Source organism: Dromiciops gliroides, chromosome 1, assembly GCF_019393635.1.
Source record: "Dromiciops gliroides isolate mDroGli1 chromosome 1, mDroGli1.pri, whole genome shotgun sequence".
NCBI classification, from domain to species: domain Eukaryota; kingdom Metazoa; phylum Chordata; class Mammalia; order Microbiotheria; family Microbiotheriidae; genus Dromiciops; species Dromiciops gliroides.
The window spans coordinates 436,962,947-436,981,910 of record NC_057861.1 but is presented as its reverse complement, the minus strand read 5'-3'; the positions used below and the strand labels follow the sequence as shown (position 1 = coordinate 436,981,910).

At 40.3% G+C, this 18,964-nt stretch overlaps 1 protein-coding gene across 3 annotated transcripts in view; it reads left to right on the top strand.

Moving 5' to 3' along the window:
• The window catches only part of TNPO1 (transportin 1), a 124,017-nt gene that overhangs the window by 40,560 nt on the left and 64,493 nt on the right, over positions 1-18,964 (top strand). For all 3 annotated transcript variants that reach the window (XR_006354905.1, XR_006354904.1, XM_043986265.1), the window contains exons 2-5: positions 6,409-6,740; positions 6,895-7,008; positions 10,151-10,226; positions 13,886-14,035. Coding sequence is in view for 1 of the 3 variants with exons in the window: in XM_043986265.1 (XP_043842200.1) it covers positions 6,904-7,008; positions 10,151-10,226; positions 13,886-14,035 (331 nt within the window). In the remaining 2 variants the exon portion in view is untranslated. The remainder of the gene's footprint in view (positions 1-6,408; positions 6,741-6,894; positions 7,009-10,150; positions 10,227-13,885; positions 14,036-18,964) is intronic.

Genomic DNA, 18,964 nt, shown 5'->3' with positions numbered 1-18,964 from the left:
TTCTAAAGAATCCTGATTTATTGAGAAGCATGGGTAGAGATTTCCCTGGCTATTAAGGCAGCCTTTTTGCTCTATTGATACAAGTATGGTAATTGATACTTCTGTTTCTCAAATAATGGACATTTAAAATTCTTCTTCTTCTTCTTTTTTTTTTTTTTTTGGTGAGGCAATTGGGGGTTAAGTGACTTGCCCAGGGTCACACAGCTAGTAAGTGTTAAGTGTCTGAGGCCGGATTTGAACTCAGGTCCTCCTGAATCCAGGGCCAGTGCTCTATCCACTGAGCCACCAAGTTGCCCTAAAATTCTTCAATATTAAATATAATACTAATATTGAAGTATTTAGGGCAGCTAGGGGCCAAAGTGGATAGAGAGGAGGAGTCATCATCTTTGTGAGCTCAAATCTGGCCTGAGTCACTTACTAGGTGTGTGTCTCTGGGCAAGTCACTTAACCCTATTTACATCAGTTTCCTCATATTTAAAAATGAGCTGGAGAAGGAAATGGGAGACCACTCCAGTATCTTTGCCACGAAAACCCCAATCGAGATCACAGAGTCTTGAACAACAACATTGCAGTGTTTGTGGACAGGTAGGAAATGCACCTCTCACCTCAAGATCCATTTAAACTGCAGATTGTTCTATGCTTATGAAGAGGGTAGAAGAAAGTTAAAAAGATATTTCTCCCTTTCCCACGTTTTCCCTACTGCTTTTAACCAAAAGAAAAGCAGTATATTTTCCTTTTCTTCTCTAGGCTGGGTTTCTTTACTACAGTGGAGCGTGGTAGTGATGGGTAATTTTGGAAAATTATTTTTGTAAGGCTATAACACTAATCCAGATGTGATGGTGATAAGGGTCTAAACTATAGTTGGGTCAGAAGGGAATGGAAAGGATTAATTCAAGAAGAATTTTAAAGGAAAAGTCAACATACAATTTGCTGTTCCCCACCAATGGACGGTACATGTTCAGTCCATTTGAAATTGGTGGTAGAAATTTAAGTTTCTGCATAGCAGGAAGCTCCTCCTCTTCCTCCTCCTCCTTATTATTATTGTTACTGTTAATGACAATCTTTTTCTAGCCAGTAAGACAAACTATTCCTTCAAAGAACTACTCTCCCAATAATTGTCACAGTTGAGTGATGATCTTTCTAGCTTGCCCAATCCCCATTGCACCTGGATTTTAGGTATGATTTGAACACATCATCATTTATCAGAGGAAAGAGGTTTTAAACTTCCATTTATTTCCCTTTTAAAAATGTTTAGGTTTGATTCTTTCACATATAAAAATAACCCAACAGGCCTTTTGATTAGTCATAATGGCCTTAATCTAAAGAAATGGAGAATGTGGTATTCAACAGACTCTCTAATTTAATTCAGATATGTCTGTCTGTTGAAACATCGAATGATTTCCTATTTTATAGTCACAGGAATTAAGTTAGACTAGATCTCAGGCGTGCAGTCCACCCAGTGTCTGACAAAGAATCCCTCTCTACCTCCAGAGTAAACCCATCCCACTTTTGTACAGCTCTTATTGTAAGGAAGTTTGGCTCACGTCTCTACTCATTGCTTTGAGTTCTGCCCTGTGGGGCCAAGCAGAACAAGTGTGATTCCTTTTCTGTATGACAGCCCTTCAGATACTAGAAGATGACTGCCATGTTCTTTCTCCAAACCCTCCCTTCCTTGGGTCTATCCTGTCTAAACCTCAGTTCCTTTAACCAGTTTTCATGTGGCATGAGTTCAAGACTCTTGTCATCCTAGTTGCCCTTCTCTTAACAGTCCCACACAAAATAGGGAGCCTTGTGTTTGCTTGTCAGTGAAGAGTAGAAGCCAAAGAAGCCCTTAAAAGTGAGTGGACAGAGGTACCACCTGACACCTATCAGATTGGCTAAAATGACAAAAAAGGAAGATAATAAATGTTGGAGAGGCTGTGGGGAAATTGGAACACTAATGCATTGTTGGTGGAGCTGTGAGCTGATCCAACCATTCTGGAGAGCAATTTGGAATTATGCCCAAAGGGCGATAAAGCTGTGCATACCCTTTGACCCAGCAATCCCACTTTTAGGTCTTTTGCCCAAAGAAATCATGGAAGGGGGAAAGGGACCCACATGTACAAAAATATTTATAGCTGCTCTTTACGTGGTAGCAAGGAATTGGAAGTTGAGGGGGTGCCCATCAATTGGGGAATGGCTGGACAAGTTGTGGTACATGAATACAATGGAATACTATTGTGCTGTAAGAAACGATGAGTAGGAGGAGTTCAGAGAAACCTGGAGGGTCTTGCGTGAGCTGATGATGAGTGAGATGAGCAGAACCAGAAGAACATTGTACACAGTATCATCAACATTGAGTGTTGACCTACTGTGATGGACTATATTCTTCTCACCAATGCAATGGTACAGAAGAGTTCCAGGGAACTCATGACAGAAGAGGATCTCCAAATCCAAGAAAAAAAAAGAAAGAAAGAACTGTGGAGTATAGATGCTCATGGAACCATATTATTTCTTTTGTTTTGGGTGCTGTTGTTTTTTTTTTCTATTTTGAGGTTTTGCATCACTGCTCTGATTCTTTCTCTTGTAACAGGATTAATGCAGAAATAGGATTAATGTTATTATGTGTATATATATCTATATCTATATCTATATGTATATGTATAGAGATATATAGATATAACCTATATCAGATTACCTGCTGTCTAGGGGAGGGGGGAGGGAGGGGAGGGAGGGAGAAAAATCTGAAATTGTAAAGCACGTATAAACAAAAGTTGAGAACTATCTTTACATGTAACAGAAAAAATAAAATACCTCATACATTAAAAAAAAAAAGTGAGTGGACAGGAGCAGCTAGGTGGCACAGTGGATAAAGCACTGGCCCTGGATTCAGGAGGACCTGAGTTCAAATCCAGCCTCAGACACTTGATGCTTACTAACTGTGTGAACCTGGGCAAGTCACTTAACCCTCATTGCCTGGGGGCAGAGGGGGGAGAGGAAGAAAGAAAGGAAAGGAAAGGGGAAAAAAAGAAATCTTTAAAAAGTGATTGGACAGGGGAGTAAAATGGTCAAAGCAGTGTTGAATGAAATTAAGGGCTATTAATAGGAGGAATTGGAAGGGAGTCTGTCTGATTCTCCCTCTCTTCTCTCTTTGTCTTTGTCACACACACACATCATACAGAGAGGGAAAGGGGGGAAAGACAGAGAGGGGGAAAGGAGAAGAGGGAAAGAGAGAAGGATGGAAGGGGGAGGAAGAAGAGTGGGAAAGGGAAGAGAGAAGGAAGGAGAGAAGTGGGAAAGGGAGGAGAGAGAGAAAAGAAAGAGGGAGGGAAAAGGGAAAGAAAGAAGGAAGGGAGAAAGGGAGAGAGAAAAGAAAAGGGAGAGAAAGAGGGAAAGAGAAAAAGAAATTACACTCTTACGTGTGGTGTTAATAAAGGTCTGAACTATGTCATGGTAGAGGCAATCTAAAAGGGGCAAATTCATGAGATATTTTGATGGGAGAATAGAACTTGGTTATTAACTGGGTATTAGGGGTCAAGGGAGAAGGAGTCAGAAATCTCTTTAGAGGTTTCAAGTATGAGTGACAGGAAGAATGACAATACAATTAGCACAATGAGGATATCCCTGACTTTGGGGAGGCATGTCTGGTTTTAGACCTGCAGAGCTAGGAGGCTATCAATCGATCGATCGTCAATTGGGATTTCTAAGCTTCTGCCTAGAGCCCAGGAGAAGGGTCAGGTGATGGGTTTGGAATGCTCATTTTTGGGGAGAGGATATTTGAAGCCATAAGTATTTGTGACCTTCAGGGAAGAAAATATAAAAAAAGAACAGGAAAAAGAGGAGTAAGGAATGAACCTTGTCAAATGGCCACATTTATGGGAGTAGGTGCAGGAAGAGAAACCAGCCAGAGAAGTGGAAAGAGAAACAATACATTAGCATCACTGGAGCCCCAGGATGACAGAATTTCAGGATGGCCCTGTAATCAAGAGTAAAATGCAATGTGAATGACTAAGAAACAGCAACTGAGTTTGGTGATAAAAAACTTACTGATAACCTTAGAAAGACCAGCTTCACTAGACTAGTGAGGGCAAAGGCCACATTGCTAAGTAACAAAAAAGAGACTGGGTGGGTGAAATCAGAAGTCAGGGTTGCCTTTTGGCAAGAAGAAAGGATGACAGCCAGAGGGAACAGTATAGTCAGAGTTTGTTGTGGGGTTTTGTTGTTGTTTGTCCTTCATTCTCAAAGAGGACCATGACATCGGGAGGTGATGCATGTCATGGCTTGCAATAAATTGGATTTAAGGGAGGGAGGGCTGTGCAAAAAACCACAAGCCTCACTCTTTCCTCCAGAGCCATTTGGGTCCAATGGCAAGATATACATTAGGATGACTGGAGATGGCCTTGGATGTTTGAGGCAGTCAGAGTTAAGTGACTTGCCAGGGTCACACCGCTAATAAATGTCAAGTGCCTGAGGATGGATTTAAACTCAGGTCTTCCTGACTCTAGGGCCACCTAGGTGCTCCTTAGGTTTTGTGGAGTTTTTTAAACCCCAAACAGAGGAAGACCTCTGTCTTTCAGTCATAAGACTTGAAAATAGAACTATTACTTTAAGCATGCCAACCTGGTGTAGGGTCATAGAACTGGCCTAGGACCCTTATCTCTGTCACATGCTAGTTGTGTGACTCAGTGCTCTAGGCAACTCTTTAAGATGATAATTTTCAGAGAAGGTGCCAGCTAATATTGGTAGAAGGATTTCTTTATTCTGCTGTTCCTTATACCATTGAGATGACAAGTATATCCTCTATCCCTAACTATGACTTTGGTGAGTGGGGAGGAAATGAGGAAAGTAAGGTCCAGAAAAGGTTGTGACTTGCCCAAGGTCACACAAAGTGCCCTGGCTCCATGGATTGGCTATGATCTATGCCAACCGTTTCTAATTTGATTTCTCTTTTTTAAAAATAGGTTTTGTTATTGATATTTCATCAGTAAATTTGCCTGGACTATAGCAATATCCTCCTCATTGGTCTCCCTGGTTCCATTCTTTTCCCTTCTTTAATCCATCTTTCACATAGCTACCAAAAAAACTTCCAAAATTACTGGTCTGATCTTGTCCCTCCCTAGCTCAAGAAGCTAGGGTTCTAAAATCAGAGGGAGCCAAACTCTCTGCTCAGCTTGTTTTTATATCACCTGCGTATTTCACCCTGTATCCTAATCCCCTTTGCCCTTTCCTTCCCAGAAATATCTCCCTTTTTTTTTTTTTAGTGAGGCAATTGGGGTTAAGTGACTTGCCTAGGGTCACACAGCTAGTAAGTGTTAAGTGTCTGAGGCCGGATTTGAACTCAGGTACTCCTGACTCCAGGGCCGGTGCTTTATCCACTGTGCCATCTAGCTGCCCCTAATATCTCCCTTTTAAAACAAATAAATTTTTAAAAGAGGAATAAAAAGTCAGAAAATACAACAACAATAAAAATCTAGCATCATATGCAATGTTGCACATCTGTGAGCTTCCACCAATAGAAAGGAGGCAAAGTCTCTCATATCTCTTATTTGGGGCCAAACTTGATCGACCTAGACTCAGAAATTTGATTTTAAATTATGGTTATCAACTTAATGAATGTTCATATCAATAATTTTATCTCATATTTAGGCATTTAGTTTAGCATTTGTCCTTTGACTACTACATTAATCCAAGTTATTAAATCATAGGGACATTGCTTATTGCTATAGGTAGGAAACCTGAACTGAAAGATTTAGAACTAATCTTGTCACTGATTAGTTCTGTGCCCATAGGCAAGTCACTTAACTTTTCTGGGCCTCTGTGGCCTCCTTCATCAAAAGCTTTTAAAACAAAACCTGGGGTTTCTTCCTCAGTGTTTCTGTGAGAACCAACCTCAAAATGTCAGGAAATTTGTTTGAAAAACTTAAGGAGGCCCATCTAAATGTAAATTATTGGTGTGTATCGTTCATGCTCAGAGGCCAATGCAATCATCATGATCAGTTCGAAATTCGAAGTGTGAAACAGAGGCAACATATATTTTTCAGTGACATTTCATAAAATTCCCCAAAAGGTTGGTTCAGGTGCGTTGAAATTTCGTTAATGTAGAAAATTATTTATCCTTTTTAGAAAAATTGGAAAAAAAATCCCAATGTTCAAGATATACAGTTGATGATGTTGTAGGTCATTTTGTGTGTGTGTGTGGGGGGGTGTGGGTGTGTGTGGGTGTTTCTCCCCAAAGCTTCACAAATTAGTGCTTGCTCTCTTTTTTTGGCTCTTGTGTTCAAGTGTCCACTGTTTCAGTGTTTTGACCAAGTGGCTACTAAGCAAAACACCGAGCCAACTGAAGAGTCTGCTTTTTTCCTCGTAAATCATCTTTTGAGCTGACCCCTTTTTTAATTCAGTTTTTTTGGTTTTGTCTTTTAAATCGGTTAGTTTCCCTTAGGGTTAAATTGCTAGTGGAAAGAGGCTCTGCTGTGCACCCGGGACGAGCTGCGAGGTTCGCTAGAGGAAGCAGGGTGGCAGTAGGACCCAGGGGGATCCTCGGAGCGGATCTTAGGGCCAGATTGCAAATTCTCCGTGACTCAGTCTGGTCGGCTCCGTGCACACAGCAGCAGCGGCAGCAGCAGCGGCAGAAGCAGCAAGCAGCAGCAGCGGCGGCGGCGGCAGTAGCAGCAGCAGCAGCAGCAGCAGACCTTGGCGGCCCTGCTGCTAGCAACTGTTAGGCTCGCTCTCCCGGTCCAAAGGCTTCAAACCCTGCAGCCCAGGCAGGTCCCGGGATGGGGGTGAGGGTGCGGGGGCAGCGGGGCAGCGGGAGTCGGGGGAGGGGGGGAAGCCTGCCCCGGGGCGGGCAGCTCTGGGGCCTGTGCGCGGAGAGTTAACATTAGCTCCGGCTCTTCCTGTGTCTGGCTTTATTTGCAGCAAACCAAGATGGAGTATGAGTGGAAACCCGACGAGCAAGGGCTTCAGCAAATCCTGCAGCTACTCAAAGAGTCCCAGTCCCCGGACACCTCCACCCAAAGAACCGTGCAACAAGTATCCTTTCCGCCGGCCTGGCCGCCGCCGCTCCTTGCCGCGGGCTCATCCGCGCTTCCCGGCCCGCTCCGCTCCGGCTCCTCTCCCCTCCCCCCACCCCGCCCCGCGCGGCGGCAGCGGCCGTGGCGGGGTTGGCCCGGGGCTCGCGCCGCATCGCCCCTCCTGGGGCCCGAGCCTCCCCGGAGCGGAGGGGCGCGTTAAGAGAGCGGCGACCGGGCGTCTGCGCCCCCCTTAGGCTTTCCTCCCCCTCTCCCCACTCCCTGCAGCCGGTCCCGGGCTTGGCGCGCGGGGAGAGGCGTGCCACGAGCTCCCGGGCTCGCGGAGGGGCGCCGGCTTCCGGCCGGGGCGGGCGGCGGCCTCGGGGCCGCATGTGCGCGGGGCCGCGCGGCCCCCGATTTCCAGGCAGCCCACGAGTGAGCTGGAGCCCGGCGGGGGCCCGGGCGGCCTCCTCGCTGGCGGCCGGGGCCTACACAATGAACCTCGCCTTGGCGGCCCGGGCCGGGCCCGGGACCCGGGAGTGGGGGCGGGGGCCCAGGGAGGAGGGAGGCGCGGGGCCGCCATCCCGCCCGCCATGGAGGTGGTGGAGCAGCCTCGCGCGGGGCCCTGCTCGGCCTGGCTCGGGCCGGGCGCGGGGGCTCGTTTGTGCTCCGGGCCCGCCGGGCCTGGGGACGGGAGGGCGACTCGGCCGGGCTTCACCCCACCCCGTGGCGGGGCAGCGTAACACCTGTTGCCGCCTGGCTCCAAGCTGGGGTTTTCTTTTTAAAGCCTTGGCTCCCGCAAGACTGGCGACCCCGGGGGAGGGGGGCGGGGGGGAAATCTGGGGGGAACCGCTCCAGTTTCAGGGGGGCTGGGGAAAGGCCCCGGGGAGGAAGAGGAAGCAAACCCTTTTAACGTGTTGTTCAGTGGTGTCCCAAACTGGGGGGAACGACACACTTCTTCCCCTTTCCCCCAAACACGTATTCCCCACCCCTCCCCAAAAGAGATGATCTGAGCACAAAGATAGAATTTTCTTTCTGATTCTGGTCCAGAGCACAGCGGGGTTTTTTTGTTGGTGGTGGTTAGTTTTTTTTTTTTTTTAAATCTCTGCTTTTGCAGAAAGGACATTCCCAAATCCATAATAGAGAAAAGATTTTTTTCCCCATGCTGACAACGTGGAACTGCTTTAAAATTTTATTCTTGTCGGATGCTTTTAAATATATGCTATTGGAGTCTTTAAGTATATAATGTTTTAATAGAACTGGCTAGGGGCAGCTAGATGGCGAAGTGGATAGAGCGCTGGCCCTGGATTCAGGAGTACCTGAGTTCAAGTCTGGCCTCAGACACTTAACACTTACTGGCTGTGTGACCCTGGGCAAGTCACTTAACCCCAATTGCCTTACTAAAAAAACAAAACAAAATAGAACTGGCTAAATGAGGGGAGTTACATCAACTTTTATATCTCGATATGTGGGAAGTGCATATAATTAGTTGATATTTTATAGAATTACTTAAATGAGGGAAGTTACAGTCAAATTTTATTCCTTGATGTGTGGGAAGCAGTATATGGTTGGATGATATTTTCTGGATGGAGCTTATGAATAGTCAATTAACTAAACTGTTGGCAAATACATTTTCCGTGTTACTTAGTGAAATTGATAGTACTTATTCAGAAGTGTTCATTTGAAGATTTTTTTTTAAATTACAACATTTTAAAGGTATCTCTACTGGAAAGCTGCTCATAGCAAGAGGAGTATTTATTTGATCCACAGCCAGTTTTGAGTTTTCAGTTCTCCTGAGTTCCATAGCTGTGGCATACCTCTCTCTTATGATGTCATAGCTAACAGCCTCATGGGATCTTGAAAAGGCAACAGTATAAAAAGGGTTATAGATTGCTAGTGAAGTCTTCAAATTACTACCTGGATTGTCTATGTCAGTGAATCATCAGAATATCATGTAGGATGGTATAATGCAGTCTGTCCTATGGTAAAAATCAGTTATCTAACTGTAACCTCGAAATAAGGAAAACTAGCTTAGGATTTTGACTTTTCTGTTTCATCAAATATTTCATAATTTTTTTTAAACATTGGATTACTCATTAGGTCAAAATGTTCAAAAACTACATTTAAAAAATGAATTCAGGTCATTAACTAGAGGTGAGAATTTCTTTTTTCAAAGTGATGGCTTGTTCTGTCATTTGCTTCCACTCCTTGGCAGAGAGTGATGCCATTGAGGTTTTAATTATTTAAAAAGAACATGTTAGTAGAGTTTCTTTTTAAGAGAAGGCTTAGTATTATGTAAGAAAACATGCTTATCAAATGTTATATATGGCAAATAAAAATTAGGGAGTTTAACTTTAGGTCTTCAGGTTTACTTCTGTTCAAAACCATTACTAAATTCCCTCTGAAATGAATCTGTTGGTTGTTAAAGGTTCTAGAATCCATATTTTGCCTTTGTTGGGAAAAGAAAGAATTTTAGACATTTTTGATTTGTTCCTTGTGTCATCTCAGATATTGTTTTATGCTGTTAATTTTTGTGTGATACATTGAGAACTGAGAGGTCTTCGTTTAATAAACAGCAAATACTCATTACTAGAGTTTGTATCAGATTTAACCAGAAACAAGTAAGGCATCCACATCATTTTGTTCATGTTGTGGCTGGTGACTTTTGCATTTGTAGTGTTACTTTTTACTGAAATTCCGTTGCTGAGTAAATGAGCAGTTTGAGAATCAGGGAGCAAGGAAAATTTAGTGGAACGTTATGTCACTGCAAATATGAAGCAATGTGATAAATCGTAGGAGGTAGGGACACTTGTAGAGCTGTCATGGTTGAATACCATGAATTGTGAATATTTCTGCTTTGGAAAGGAGAAATTTGATTATGGAAAGGAGATAATGGATTATCTAACGGGTTCAAATGATTAAGAACCAAGATATGCAAGACAAGGATTTTTGGATAAATTAAGACATTATACTGATTTCATGATCTTGAGTTCTAAGTTATTTTGATACCTTTTTCTTAAGGTATTTATAGTCTAAACAGTTGAATCAACTAAGCAATAGTGTCAGGCTTAATAAATCTAAGTCCTGCTAAAAACGTTGATTTTTGTTAACAATTACTCTCTCAGGTTATCTTGAATAGTTTCCTTAACTACACTTTGTTTTAGAAACTGGAACAACTCAACCAATATCCTGATTTTAACAACTACCTGATTTTTGTTCTTACAAAATTAAAATCTGAAGGTAGGTTGGAAATAATTACAAGGTTTCTTTAAGAATAGGGATTGTAATTTGGAACATGATAATGTTTTATTCTTTTTTTGCTTTACAAATATAATATGAAAAGATTGAAAAGGCTTCTCTTTACTTTAAGTTTTCTAATGAGTCCTCAATTTTTCACAAAGGTTTCCTTGTTTAGAGTTTTAGGTAATAAATTCACAGATTTTTTTACATAGGAGAAATGTATTGCCAATTCCAGTCCTTTTTTTTTTTTTTTTTTGGCTGGTCAGTAAGGGTTGAGTGACTTGCCCCAGGGTCGCACAGCTAGCATCAGGTGTCTGAGGCTGGATTTAAACTTAGGTCTGGTGCTTTATCCACTTTGCCACCTAGCTGCCCCCACCCCCCCACTCCATTTTTGAATATCCTAATCCTTACTCATAAGTGTAGTAGACTTTAGTTGGGGAAGAGTAGTGCTTTGTATTTATTTTACAGATTTTAGAGCATGTAAACACTGAAGTATATACTATTAGAAGTGCTAAGCTGTGAAAGTTTTACATAAACTACAGTTTATTTACTAGTTTGTCATTTGAAGGGGGTACTTTTTAATAAAATTGTTTTTAATGCTTTATCTATAATAGTCTTTGCTACAGTTACCAGAAGTAACAGATCTTCAATCTTGCTAAAAGTAATTCAAATTATTAAACATTTTCATGTAGTAAAAAAAACCATATCAATTTGTATGTTTATAGGTGACACACAACATGGTAATTTGTACTGAACTTTTAACTCGACAAGTGTTAAAGTAATCTTTCAAGACTAAAAATTCCTTCCATAGACCTTCACATTCTGAGTCAGACCATTGCAGTATGCTAATTGTTTTTATGTGAGATCCTGGGCAAGTCATTTAACCTCTTGTCTAACTCAGTTTCCTCAACTGTAAAATTGGGATCATAAATGCACCTATCTCATAGGGCTTTTGTGTGGAAGAAGTATTTTTGTATAGTGCTTAGCACAGACAGTACTTATTACACACTCCCTTCCTTCTCCTATGCCACATGCCATTTGTAAAGGAAATCTTTAATTTACCTTATTTACTGAACCAACAAGTATATATAATTTTTAATATGCTTCCCTTTCTAAATGATTGAGGTGTTATAGTCTCTTTTTGGTGAGGCAGTTAGGGTTAAGTGACTTGCCCAGGGTCACACAGCCAGTACCTCAAGTGTCTGAGGTAGGATTTGAACTCAGGTCCTCCTGAATCCCAGGGCCGTTGTTCTATCCACTGCACCACCTAGCTGGCCCTATAGTCTTTTTTGAAATGTACCAATATTTTAGAAGTTCTGGTAAGCAATAAATTGATTCCTCTTGTGGGAAAACTGTACATTTGGTTTAATACCATTAAAGGCTTACCTCTTAGAACCTTTCTAAAGATGGAATGTATTGTTTTCCCACAATAGGAAATCAATCTCCTTTTTAGGAAATTTGAGTAATAATTACCTTGTATTAAAATAAAGCACTTCACAATTTTTTTTTAATGGACTGGGAGCACTTATTTTTAGAGTGCTTTCACATGTCTCATCTCAGTTAAATTTTACAACAATCCTGTCAGGTAGGGGAGGTGATATTTATCATTCTCCATTTTATAGCTTACAGATCTATGTTCATATTTATATAAAGGTTTCCATCTGTAGATCCATATGTTTACTTTTATATAGATAACATCGATATCTCCTAATCCCTTCATTTTTTTAGTTGAGGAAAATAAAGACCTGGAGCAGTAATTTGGCTATGGTCACACAAGTAGCAGTCAAGGATTTCAAGTCAGTCTGACCCCCACCCATATCCAGCATTACTCCATTTCACATGGTTTCTCAATATGACCATTTTACAGTTGAAGTGTTAACATCTCAAAGCAAAGTATTGTGGATGTTAAAATTATTTATACAGCATTAATATTAGTATATGTTCAGCCACTTACTTCTTTTATTATCAACTTGTCTTTAATTTGGTGAATGTTGATTAATGGTTCTTAATCCTTAATAGAAAATGAATAGTGTTCAACATTCTATTCCATTGGAAACTCATATTCTTGGCAAAGACTATTCAAGAAATCACATCTTCAAAAAGTTCAGCCTTGTTTAGTTTGGCTAATTAAATAGCTGAAGCCATTTCCCCATTAGCCTATTTATAACTTTGTATAAAATTAGGCAGGTTTGGATTTCATCTAGCCTTCACAAAAATACAAATAAGTTTCATTAAAAGTAAGAAATGCTAAAGATCTGCCCTGAAAAGTCTTGGAACAGGTGTTGTCACCTAAAGAAGTTAAAAATGTTCTGCTCTTAGAAATTTGAAAATTGGTTTCATGGTTGCTCTAGAAAGTCATAGGGGACTGAGAAGGTAAGCTGTTTTCCATCAAATGCATATATCATGGTTGGGATTAAGATGGCCTTAAATAATTGTGTTGATGACACTTTCCCATGGGGGCAAGGGGGTGCATATCCCAAAAGAGTAATTCAGGAATAGTTTGATAGCTGTTTACCTCTTGATGTCCATCTTATCTTTTAAAGGATCAATTGCATCCTAGTTGAACCAGGGAGTATATAATAAACCTGGAAATTTAACTTCCTATTACCTTACTAGGGTATGTGAAGCATTTGTTTCTGTGTGTTATTTAATTCCAAGAGACCTAATTGCTGTTTATAGTATTGGTGTATGAATGATATTCACTGCTGACCTAAACAACAGAGTACTTATTGTTGCTGTTTTGGAATATGAATCTTTCATGATGGTGCAGCTAAAGACAAGTTATTACCACTAAAAATTTTGGCCACCCTGTGTGACTACTTAGAAAATTTGCTTTAGGTTTCAGTCTAAGGTTCTGAGTTTTATGAACACAAAAGGTTTTGCAAATTTGAAGTTAATATGTATTTTGTTTTACCTTTTTAACTCTGTTTCCTCAGGGTGAGCTTAGAGTTTGCTAAATGTCTATATAACAGGCACTTTGTAAAGGAAATCTTTTCATTAATTTGGAATTGTGGACACTTAGTTATTTAGTTGAATTAACAGGTATATAATATGCTTTGTGAGATGATTATGAATTGTGTAGAATTAAGTATTTTTTAAAATGTTGATGCTTTTCAAAAAATACCATATCCTAGCTCTTCTCTGTCATTGAGCTCTCCCTGCCATAAATCAGTCTTCCTTTGGAATGAAAGAGTTGACCATTTTATACTGCAGCTATATTTGACAGTTTATCCAACATTGTATATGTATTGTCCCTCCCTCACCTTTTTACTGAGGAAGTATTTAATTCCTAGTGAGCAAAATTGGTCAGAATTTGAATACATTTTAGTCTGGGGGTGAGGGATTAAAAGCAAATTGCCATTAATATTATGGTGCCGACAGTTCATGGAATGGTTATCATACTATTAATTAATATTATTTAATTAATATTAATTAATATTAATGGTTATCATAGTATTAACTGCCAACAAGATTTGTTTTTTTCTTAATCTGAATGTTGGATCAAGGTCTTGAGACTCAGTGAGTGTTTTTGCCTAGTGCTGGTCATAATGCAAGACTAATAATATGCTGTGATCCTTTTTTTCCCCCGCAAAAACATTAGAATTCTTGATGTATAAACTACTTAAAAGCTCAAAGTAGTGTTTACTCTTTTATTGCAGATGAACCCACTAGGTCTTTGAGTGGTCTCATTCTGAAGAATAATGTGAAAGCACACTTTCACAATTTCCCGAATGGAGTAACAGATTTCATTAAGAGTGAATGTCTGAATAATATTGGTGACTCCTCCCCTTTAATCAGAGCTACAGTGGGTGAGTTGTAATATAAAATTTGTTTGCCTTTTGCCTTGTTTAGTTTTTGAAATTGGTCATTTACTGGCCATTTTAAAGACAGGCTTATAGTAGGAAAATGTTTTCTGTTACATTGTTTCTACTCATTTCTGTAATGTTACTGTTATCAATATCCATCTTCTATCAAGAAAGCTAGGTAATCTTAGCATTTGTGTTTGGCTCTTGCAGCTCCATTCGTGATGATATCACTTTCCCAGAGGGCTTTGAAGGAGAATATGGTTATTTAAAATAGGGAGTGGGTTGCCCTGGGGTGGGGGAGGGAGGGCTTTTGATAGGGTTGAAAAGATGGAAAAGGAGATTGAAGAAAGATTGGATTTGGGTACTTTTCATTTTAAACACTTTTAGATATCCTTGGTTCCAAATAACCTTTTTTTTTTTTTTAAGTGAGGCAATTGGGGTTAAGTGACTTGCCCAGGGTCACACAGCTAGTAAGTGTTAAGTGTCTGAGGCCGGACTTGAACTCAGGTACTCCTGACTCCAGGGCCGGTGCTCTATCCACTGCGCCATCTAGCTGCCCCCCAAATAACCTTTTAAGAAAAGTTGGTATTAAACATTTTGGGGGTGGGGAATTATGATGCTATTTGTCAGTGAATGTTGAATTTCTGTTATAAGTGAAGGCATGGTGCATTTTGAGGACATGGATTATTTTATTGTCCAAGTACTTAAAATGATTATACAGAAGTTTTATTTTAAAGTGTTAACTTTAAATCATAAGGGATTGTGTGATTTTTATTCCTTATTGGCCATTTAAATGGAATAAATTGTCCAAATAATACTGTTCTGAGAGAGTAGCCAGTTGTGATTTTTAATATAATCCAAATAGAATTAAGCTACTCATCCAGTCAAAATTGAATGCTATTAACTGATTTAAAAAAACAAACAAAAAAAAAAACAAGTGTTTCCTCATGGCCCTGTTTCGATTTCACACAATTTGTTACCAAAGAGGAGAGAATCCTAATATTATGAGCCAGAACTATTCGAGTATCTTTATTTCCAAGTTACTTCTGAGGAATCAGCCTTTTGACAGGATTCTTGCTTTTGACCTGGAATACTACAGACTGGGTATCGGGAGAGGGCAAATATGATGATCATGGCCATATTTTAGGAAAACTAAATGAATGTTAGCATATTGTCTGTATGACACTGGCTCAAATTCCAAAAGCAAAAAAAGGACATTGAACACCACAAAAATAAAGTAAAATTCTACATTTCCCACGTCTTTTCAAGAGATCATCTCTTGAATGAAACAAGCTGTATTTGTACAGTTACTCCAGAGTTTTGGAAAATATAGTAAGTCTCTAAACTTGGATACCATCAGTCATGGCAGAATATACTCAGTATAGGCAGAGATTAATTTTGGGGGGAATTCATTGAGGGTAGACTTAGAAAATATGTCTTCCTGCTTAATCTTTTAATGGATCCTTTGTACAATGTCCACAAAGGGGTTAGTGGCCATAGTAGCCTAATACCTGACCCCAGTGGGTTTTATTTTTCATCACTTAATTCAAGAAACACTTGCCAAATATTTATAATGTGCCAGGCAAGCTTTATCCCTTGCTAAGCAGGTGATTTTATCTATCTAGTGATAAGTATACATCAGGGAAGAGTGGTTAGAGAGCTGGACTTGAATCAGGAAAACCTAGGTTCAAGTCCTTCCCCTGACACCTCTGACTTTGTGAACCCCGGGCAAGTGGTTTTGGGGGGGTCAGAGCAAGTGATTGAACTTGTCCATGTCCTAGGTGGTTCTCCAAGTTGCAGATCAACATTGGTAAAAAGGCCATTTCTTTACTCAGCCTTCTGTAGACCAAATGGAATGACAACCTGAAAGGAGTTTATATTCTCTTGAGGGATTTATTATCTATGGATAAGCCTACCGATAATTAGATACAAACTACAAAGAAATTTGGGTTAGGAACACTAGCACCCAAGGGTTTTGTAGATGATGACACTAGCTAAGCTTTGAAGGAAGCTGAGGCCAAGGTGAAGAGGAAGTTGTGTCCAGGCATGAAGAGACAGCTGGTAGGTAGAATGTTGTGCAGGGAACAGCAAATAAGCCGTTTTGTTTGGAATGTAAAGTGCCCCAAAATTGAGTCAGTCTGGGAATATAGATTGGACCCAAACTCTGAAAGACCTTGACTGACAAATTGAGAAGTTTATCCTTTTTTTTTTTTTTTTTTTTTTTTTAGTGAGGCAGTTGGGGTTAAGTGACTTGCCCAGCTAGTAAGTGTTAAGTGTCTGAGGCCGGATTTGAACTTAGGTCCTCCTGACTCCAGGGCCGGTGCTTTATCCACTGCGCCACCTAGCTGCCCGAGAAGTTTATCTTATTCTAGAAAAAAGAGGGAGTCACTGGAGCTTCTTCAGTTGAGTGCAACATAGGTCAGTCCTGTGCTTTAGGCATATCAATTTGGCAGCTGTTCAGAACAAAAGTATGAGGAAGGTGTAGACTGAAAGAAATTCCATTAGGAGGCAAGTGGTATCAAAGGCCTAAATGGGTGGTTGTATGGTTGGAAAGAAAGGAATATGTTAGAGATTTTGTGAAAGTAGACTCAACAAGATTTATTCATTGGATATGATGAGTGAGGGAGAGGCTAAAGTTCAAGGCGTACCTCTGAAATTGTGAATGTGATAATGTCTTTAATAGAAACAAAGAAATTAGGGAGGAAGCGATGGGGATGAGTTGTAGAGAGAACGATATATATTTTGGACATACTGATTTTGAGATGCCTTATGACAAATAAGCTTTGCAAACCCTAAAGCACTATATAAATTCTAGCTTTTATTACATCCATTTGGAAATAAATATTCAATAGGCAGTTGTTGATAGGAATCTGGTGCTTAGGAGAGAGACTAGGGATATGTAGACCCAGAAAGTCATTTTCTTGGAGATTATAGTTGAATCCATGATGAAATTACCAAGTGAGAGTTTAGAGAGTTAAGAACCAAGGCCCAGAACAGAGCCATGGGATACATACATAGGGGACAGAACATGGATTATGATCCAGCAAGTCTGAGAAGGTGGGGGATGGGGCAGATAGGTAGGAGGATAACCTGGAGAAAGCAATGTTTCAGAAACCCAGGGAGAGAATGTGTTGTGTCACATGTTGCATAGAAGTAAAGAAAGATACAGACTCTTGAGAAGTGGCATTCAGATTTAGCAATTAAATCACTGGTATTCTTGGAGAGAGCTTCATTTGAGTGATGAGTGTAGACTCCTAGATAGCTAGGAATGAGTGAAAGGAAGAGTACAGGTATTGAGCATTTAGAGCCTTTAAGATTGGGAGTTTATAAATGCAATCCATCTACAGAGAGAGAACTGATGGTGTCTGAATACAGATTGAAGTGTAATTTTAATTTTTTTTGTTCCTTTATCTGAAGTTTTGTTATTGCCTGTTTTCTTTCACAACCTGGCTAATGTGGAAATGTTTTGCAGGAAAAAAAATAAATAAAGATTGGGAGTTTATTCATATCCTGCTGGGAAAGGAGTTATTAGATTGAGAGAGAGATAAACTTTGAGGGAATGATCCCAGGAGATGGGAAATGGCATGTGTAGGAGGAATTGGAAAGTAGACTAGAGCAAAAGTGTAGGAAATTGTAGGTGACTTCTAGGGGTTTTGAGATGTGAAATAGGGGGGCAGCTAGATGGCGAAGTGAATAGAGCACCAGCCCTGGAGTCAGGAGTACCTGAGTTCAGATCCGGCCTCAGACACTTAACACTTACTAGCTGTGTGACCCTGGGCAAGTCACTTAACTCCAATTGCCTCACTAAAAAAAAAAAAGAAAGAAAGAAAAGGAAAAAAAGATGTGAAATAGGGGAGAAGACGGAACTTAGTTTAGTTAGTATAATAGTGAATGACTTCACTTTTCTCAGTAAAATATGAGAAGGGAAGTCCTCTGTGTGGTAGGCTTAATGAAAGGAGAAAAGATTAGCAGCAACCCAACCATGGTGGAACAGTACAATAATTATTTTTAATAAGCATTTTAAAAGTGCTTTAAAGGGGCAGCTAGGTGGCGCAGTGGATAAAGCACCGGCCCTGGATTCAGGAGTTCCTGAGTTCAAATCCGGCCTCAGACACTTGACACTGGCTGTGTGACCCTGGGCAAGTCACTTAACCCCCATTGCCCTGCAAAAAAAAAAAAAAGTACTTTAAAGATTGCATAGCACTTTAGAATGCTAGGCCTGGAGTCAGAAAAACCTAATTTCAAGTCCAGCCTCAGACAATTTATTAGCTGTGTGACCTTGGGCAAATAAGTCACTTTTGGCCTCTATTTTCCTCAGTTTACTCATCTGTAAAAAATGAGGATAATAGCCTTCCAGGGTTGTTATTTGTAAATCACTTAGCACAATGCCTGATAAACAGTAGTAATTATAGAAATGATAGCTAATATTGTTAAACATTATGTGAAGTTAAATATGAGGAAGATTGGTTAAATGACTTGCCCAGGGTCCCACAAACTGTCAAGTGTCTGAGGTCAGATTTGAACTCATCATCCTGACTTCTGGTCTGGCACTCTGTTGTGCCACCTAGCTGAAGACCCCAAATCAAGAAGTGATTTATAGTGGCAAAGGTTACAGAGAGACCGTGAAGTCACAAAGGATGAGGATTTAGTGAGGTCATCAAGGATAAGAATTGAGCCACAGCTATTAAATTTAGCTATGAAGAGGTAACTTTGGAGAGAGTAGTTTGAATTCCACAATGAGTTTGAGGTCAGGTTACTGGCAGTATAGAAGACAATGAGATGAGAAGAAGCACTGAATATAAATGGTTTTACTAGAGTTTAGTTACAAAGGGAAGGAAATGTTTTTCAAATGATAATAGCAATAATTAAGTTGAGTGAAGATGGGATTTTTTTGTGGGAGCAGCACTGGGCGTGTTTGTAGTTAAACAGCTA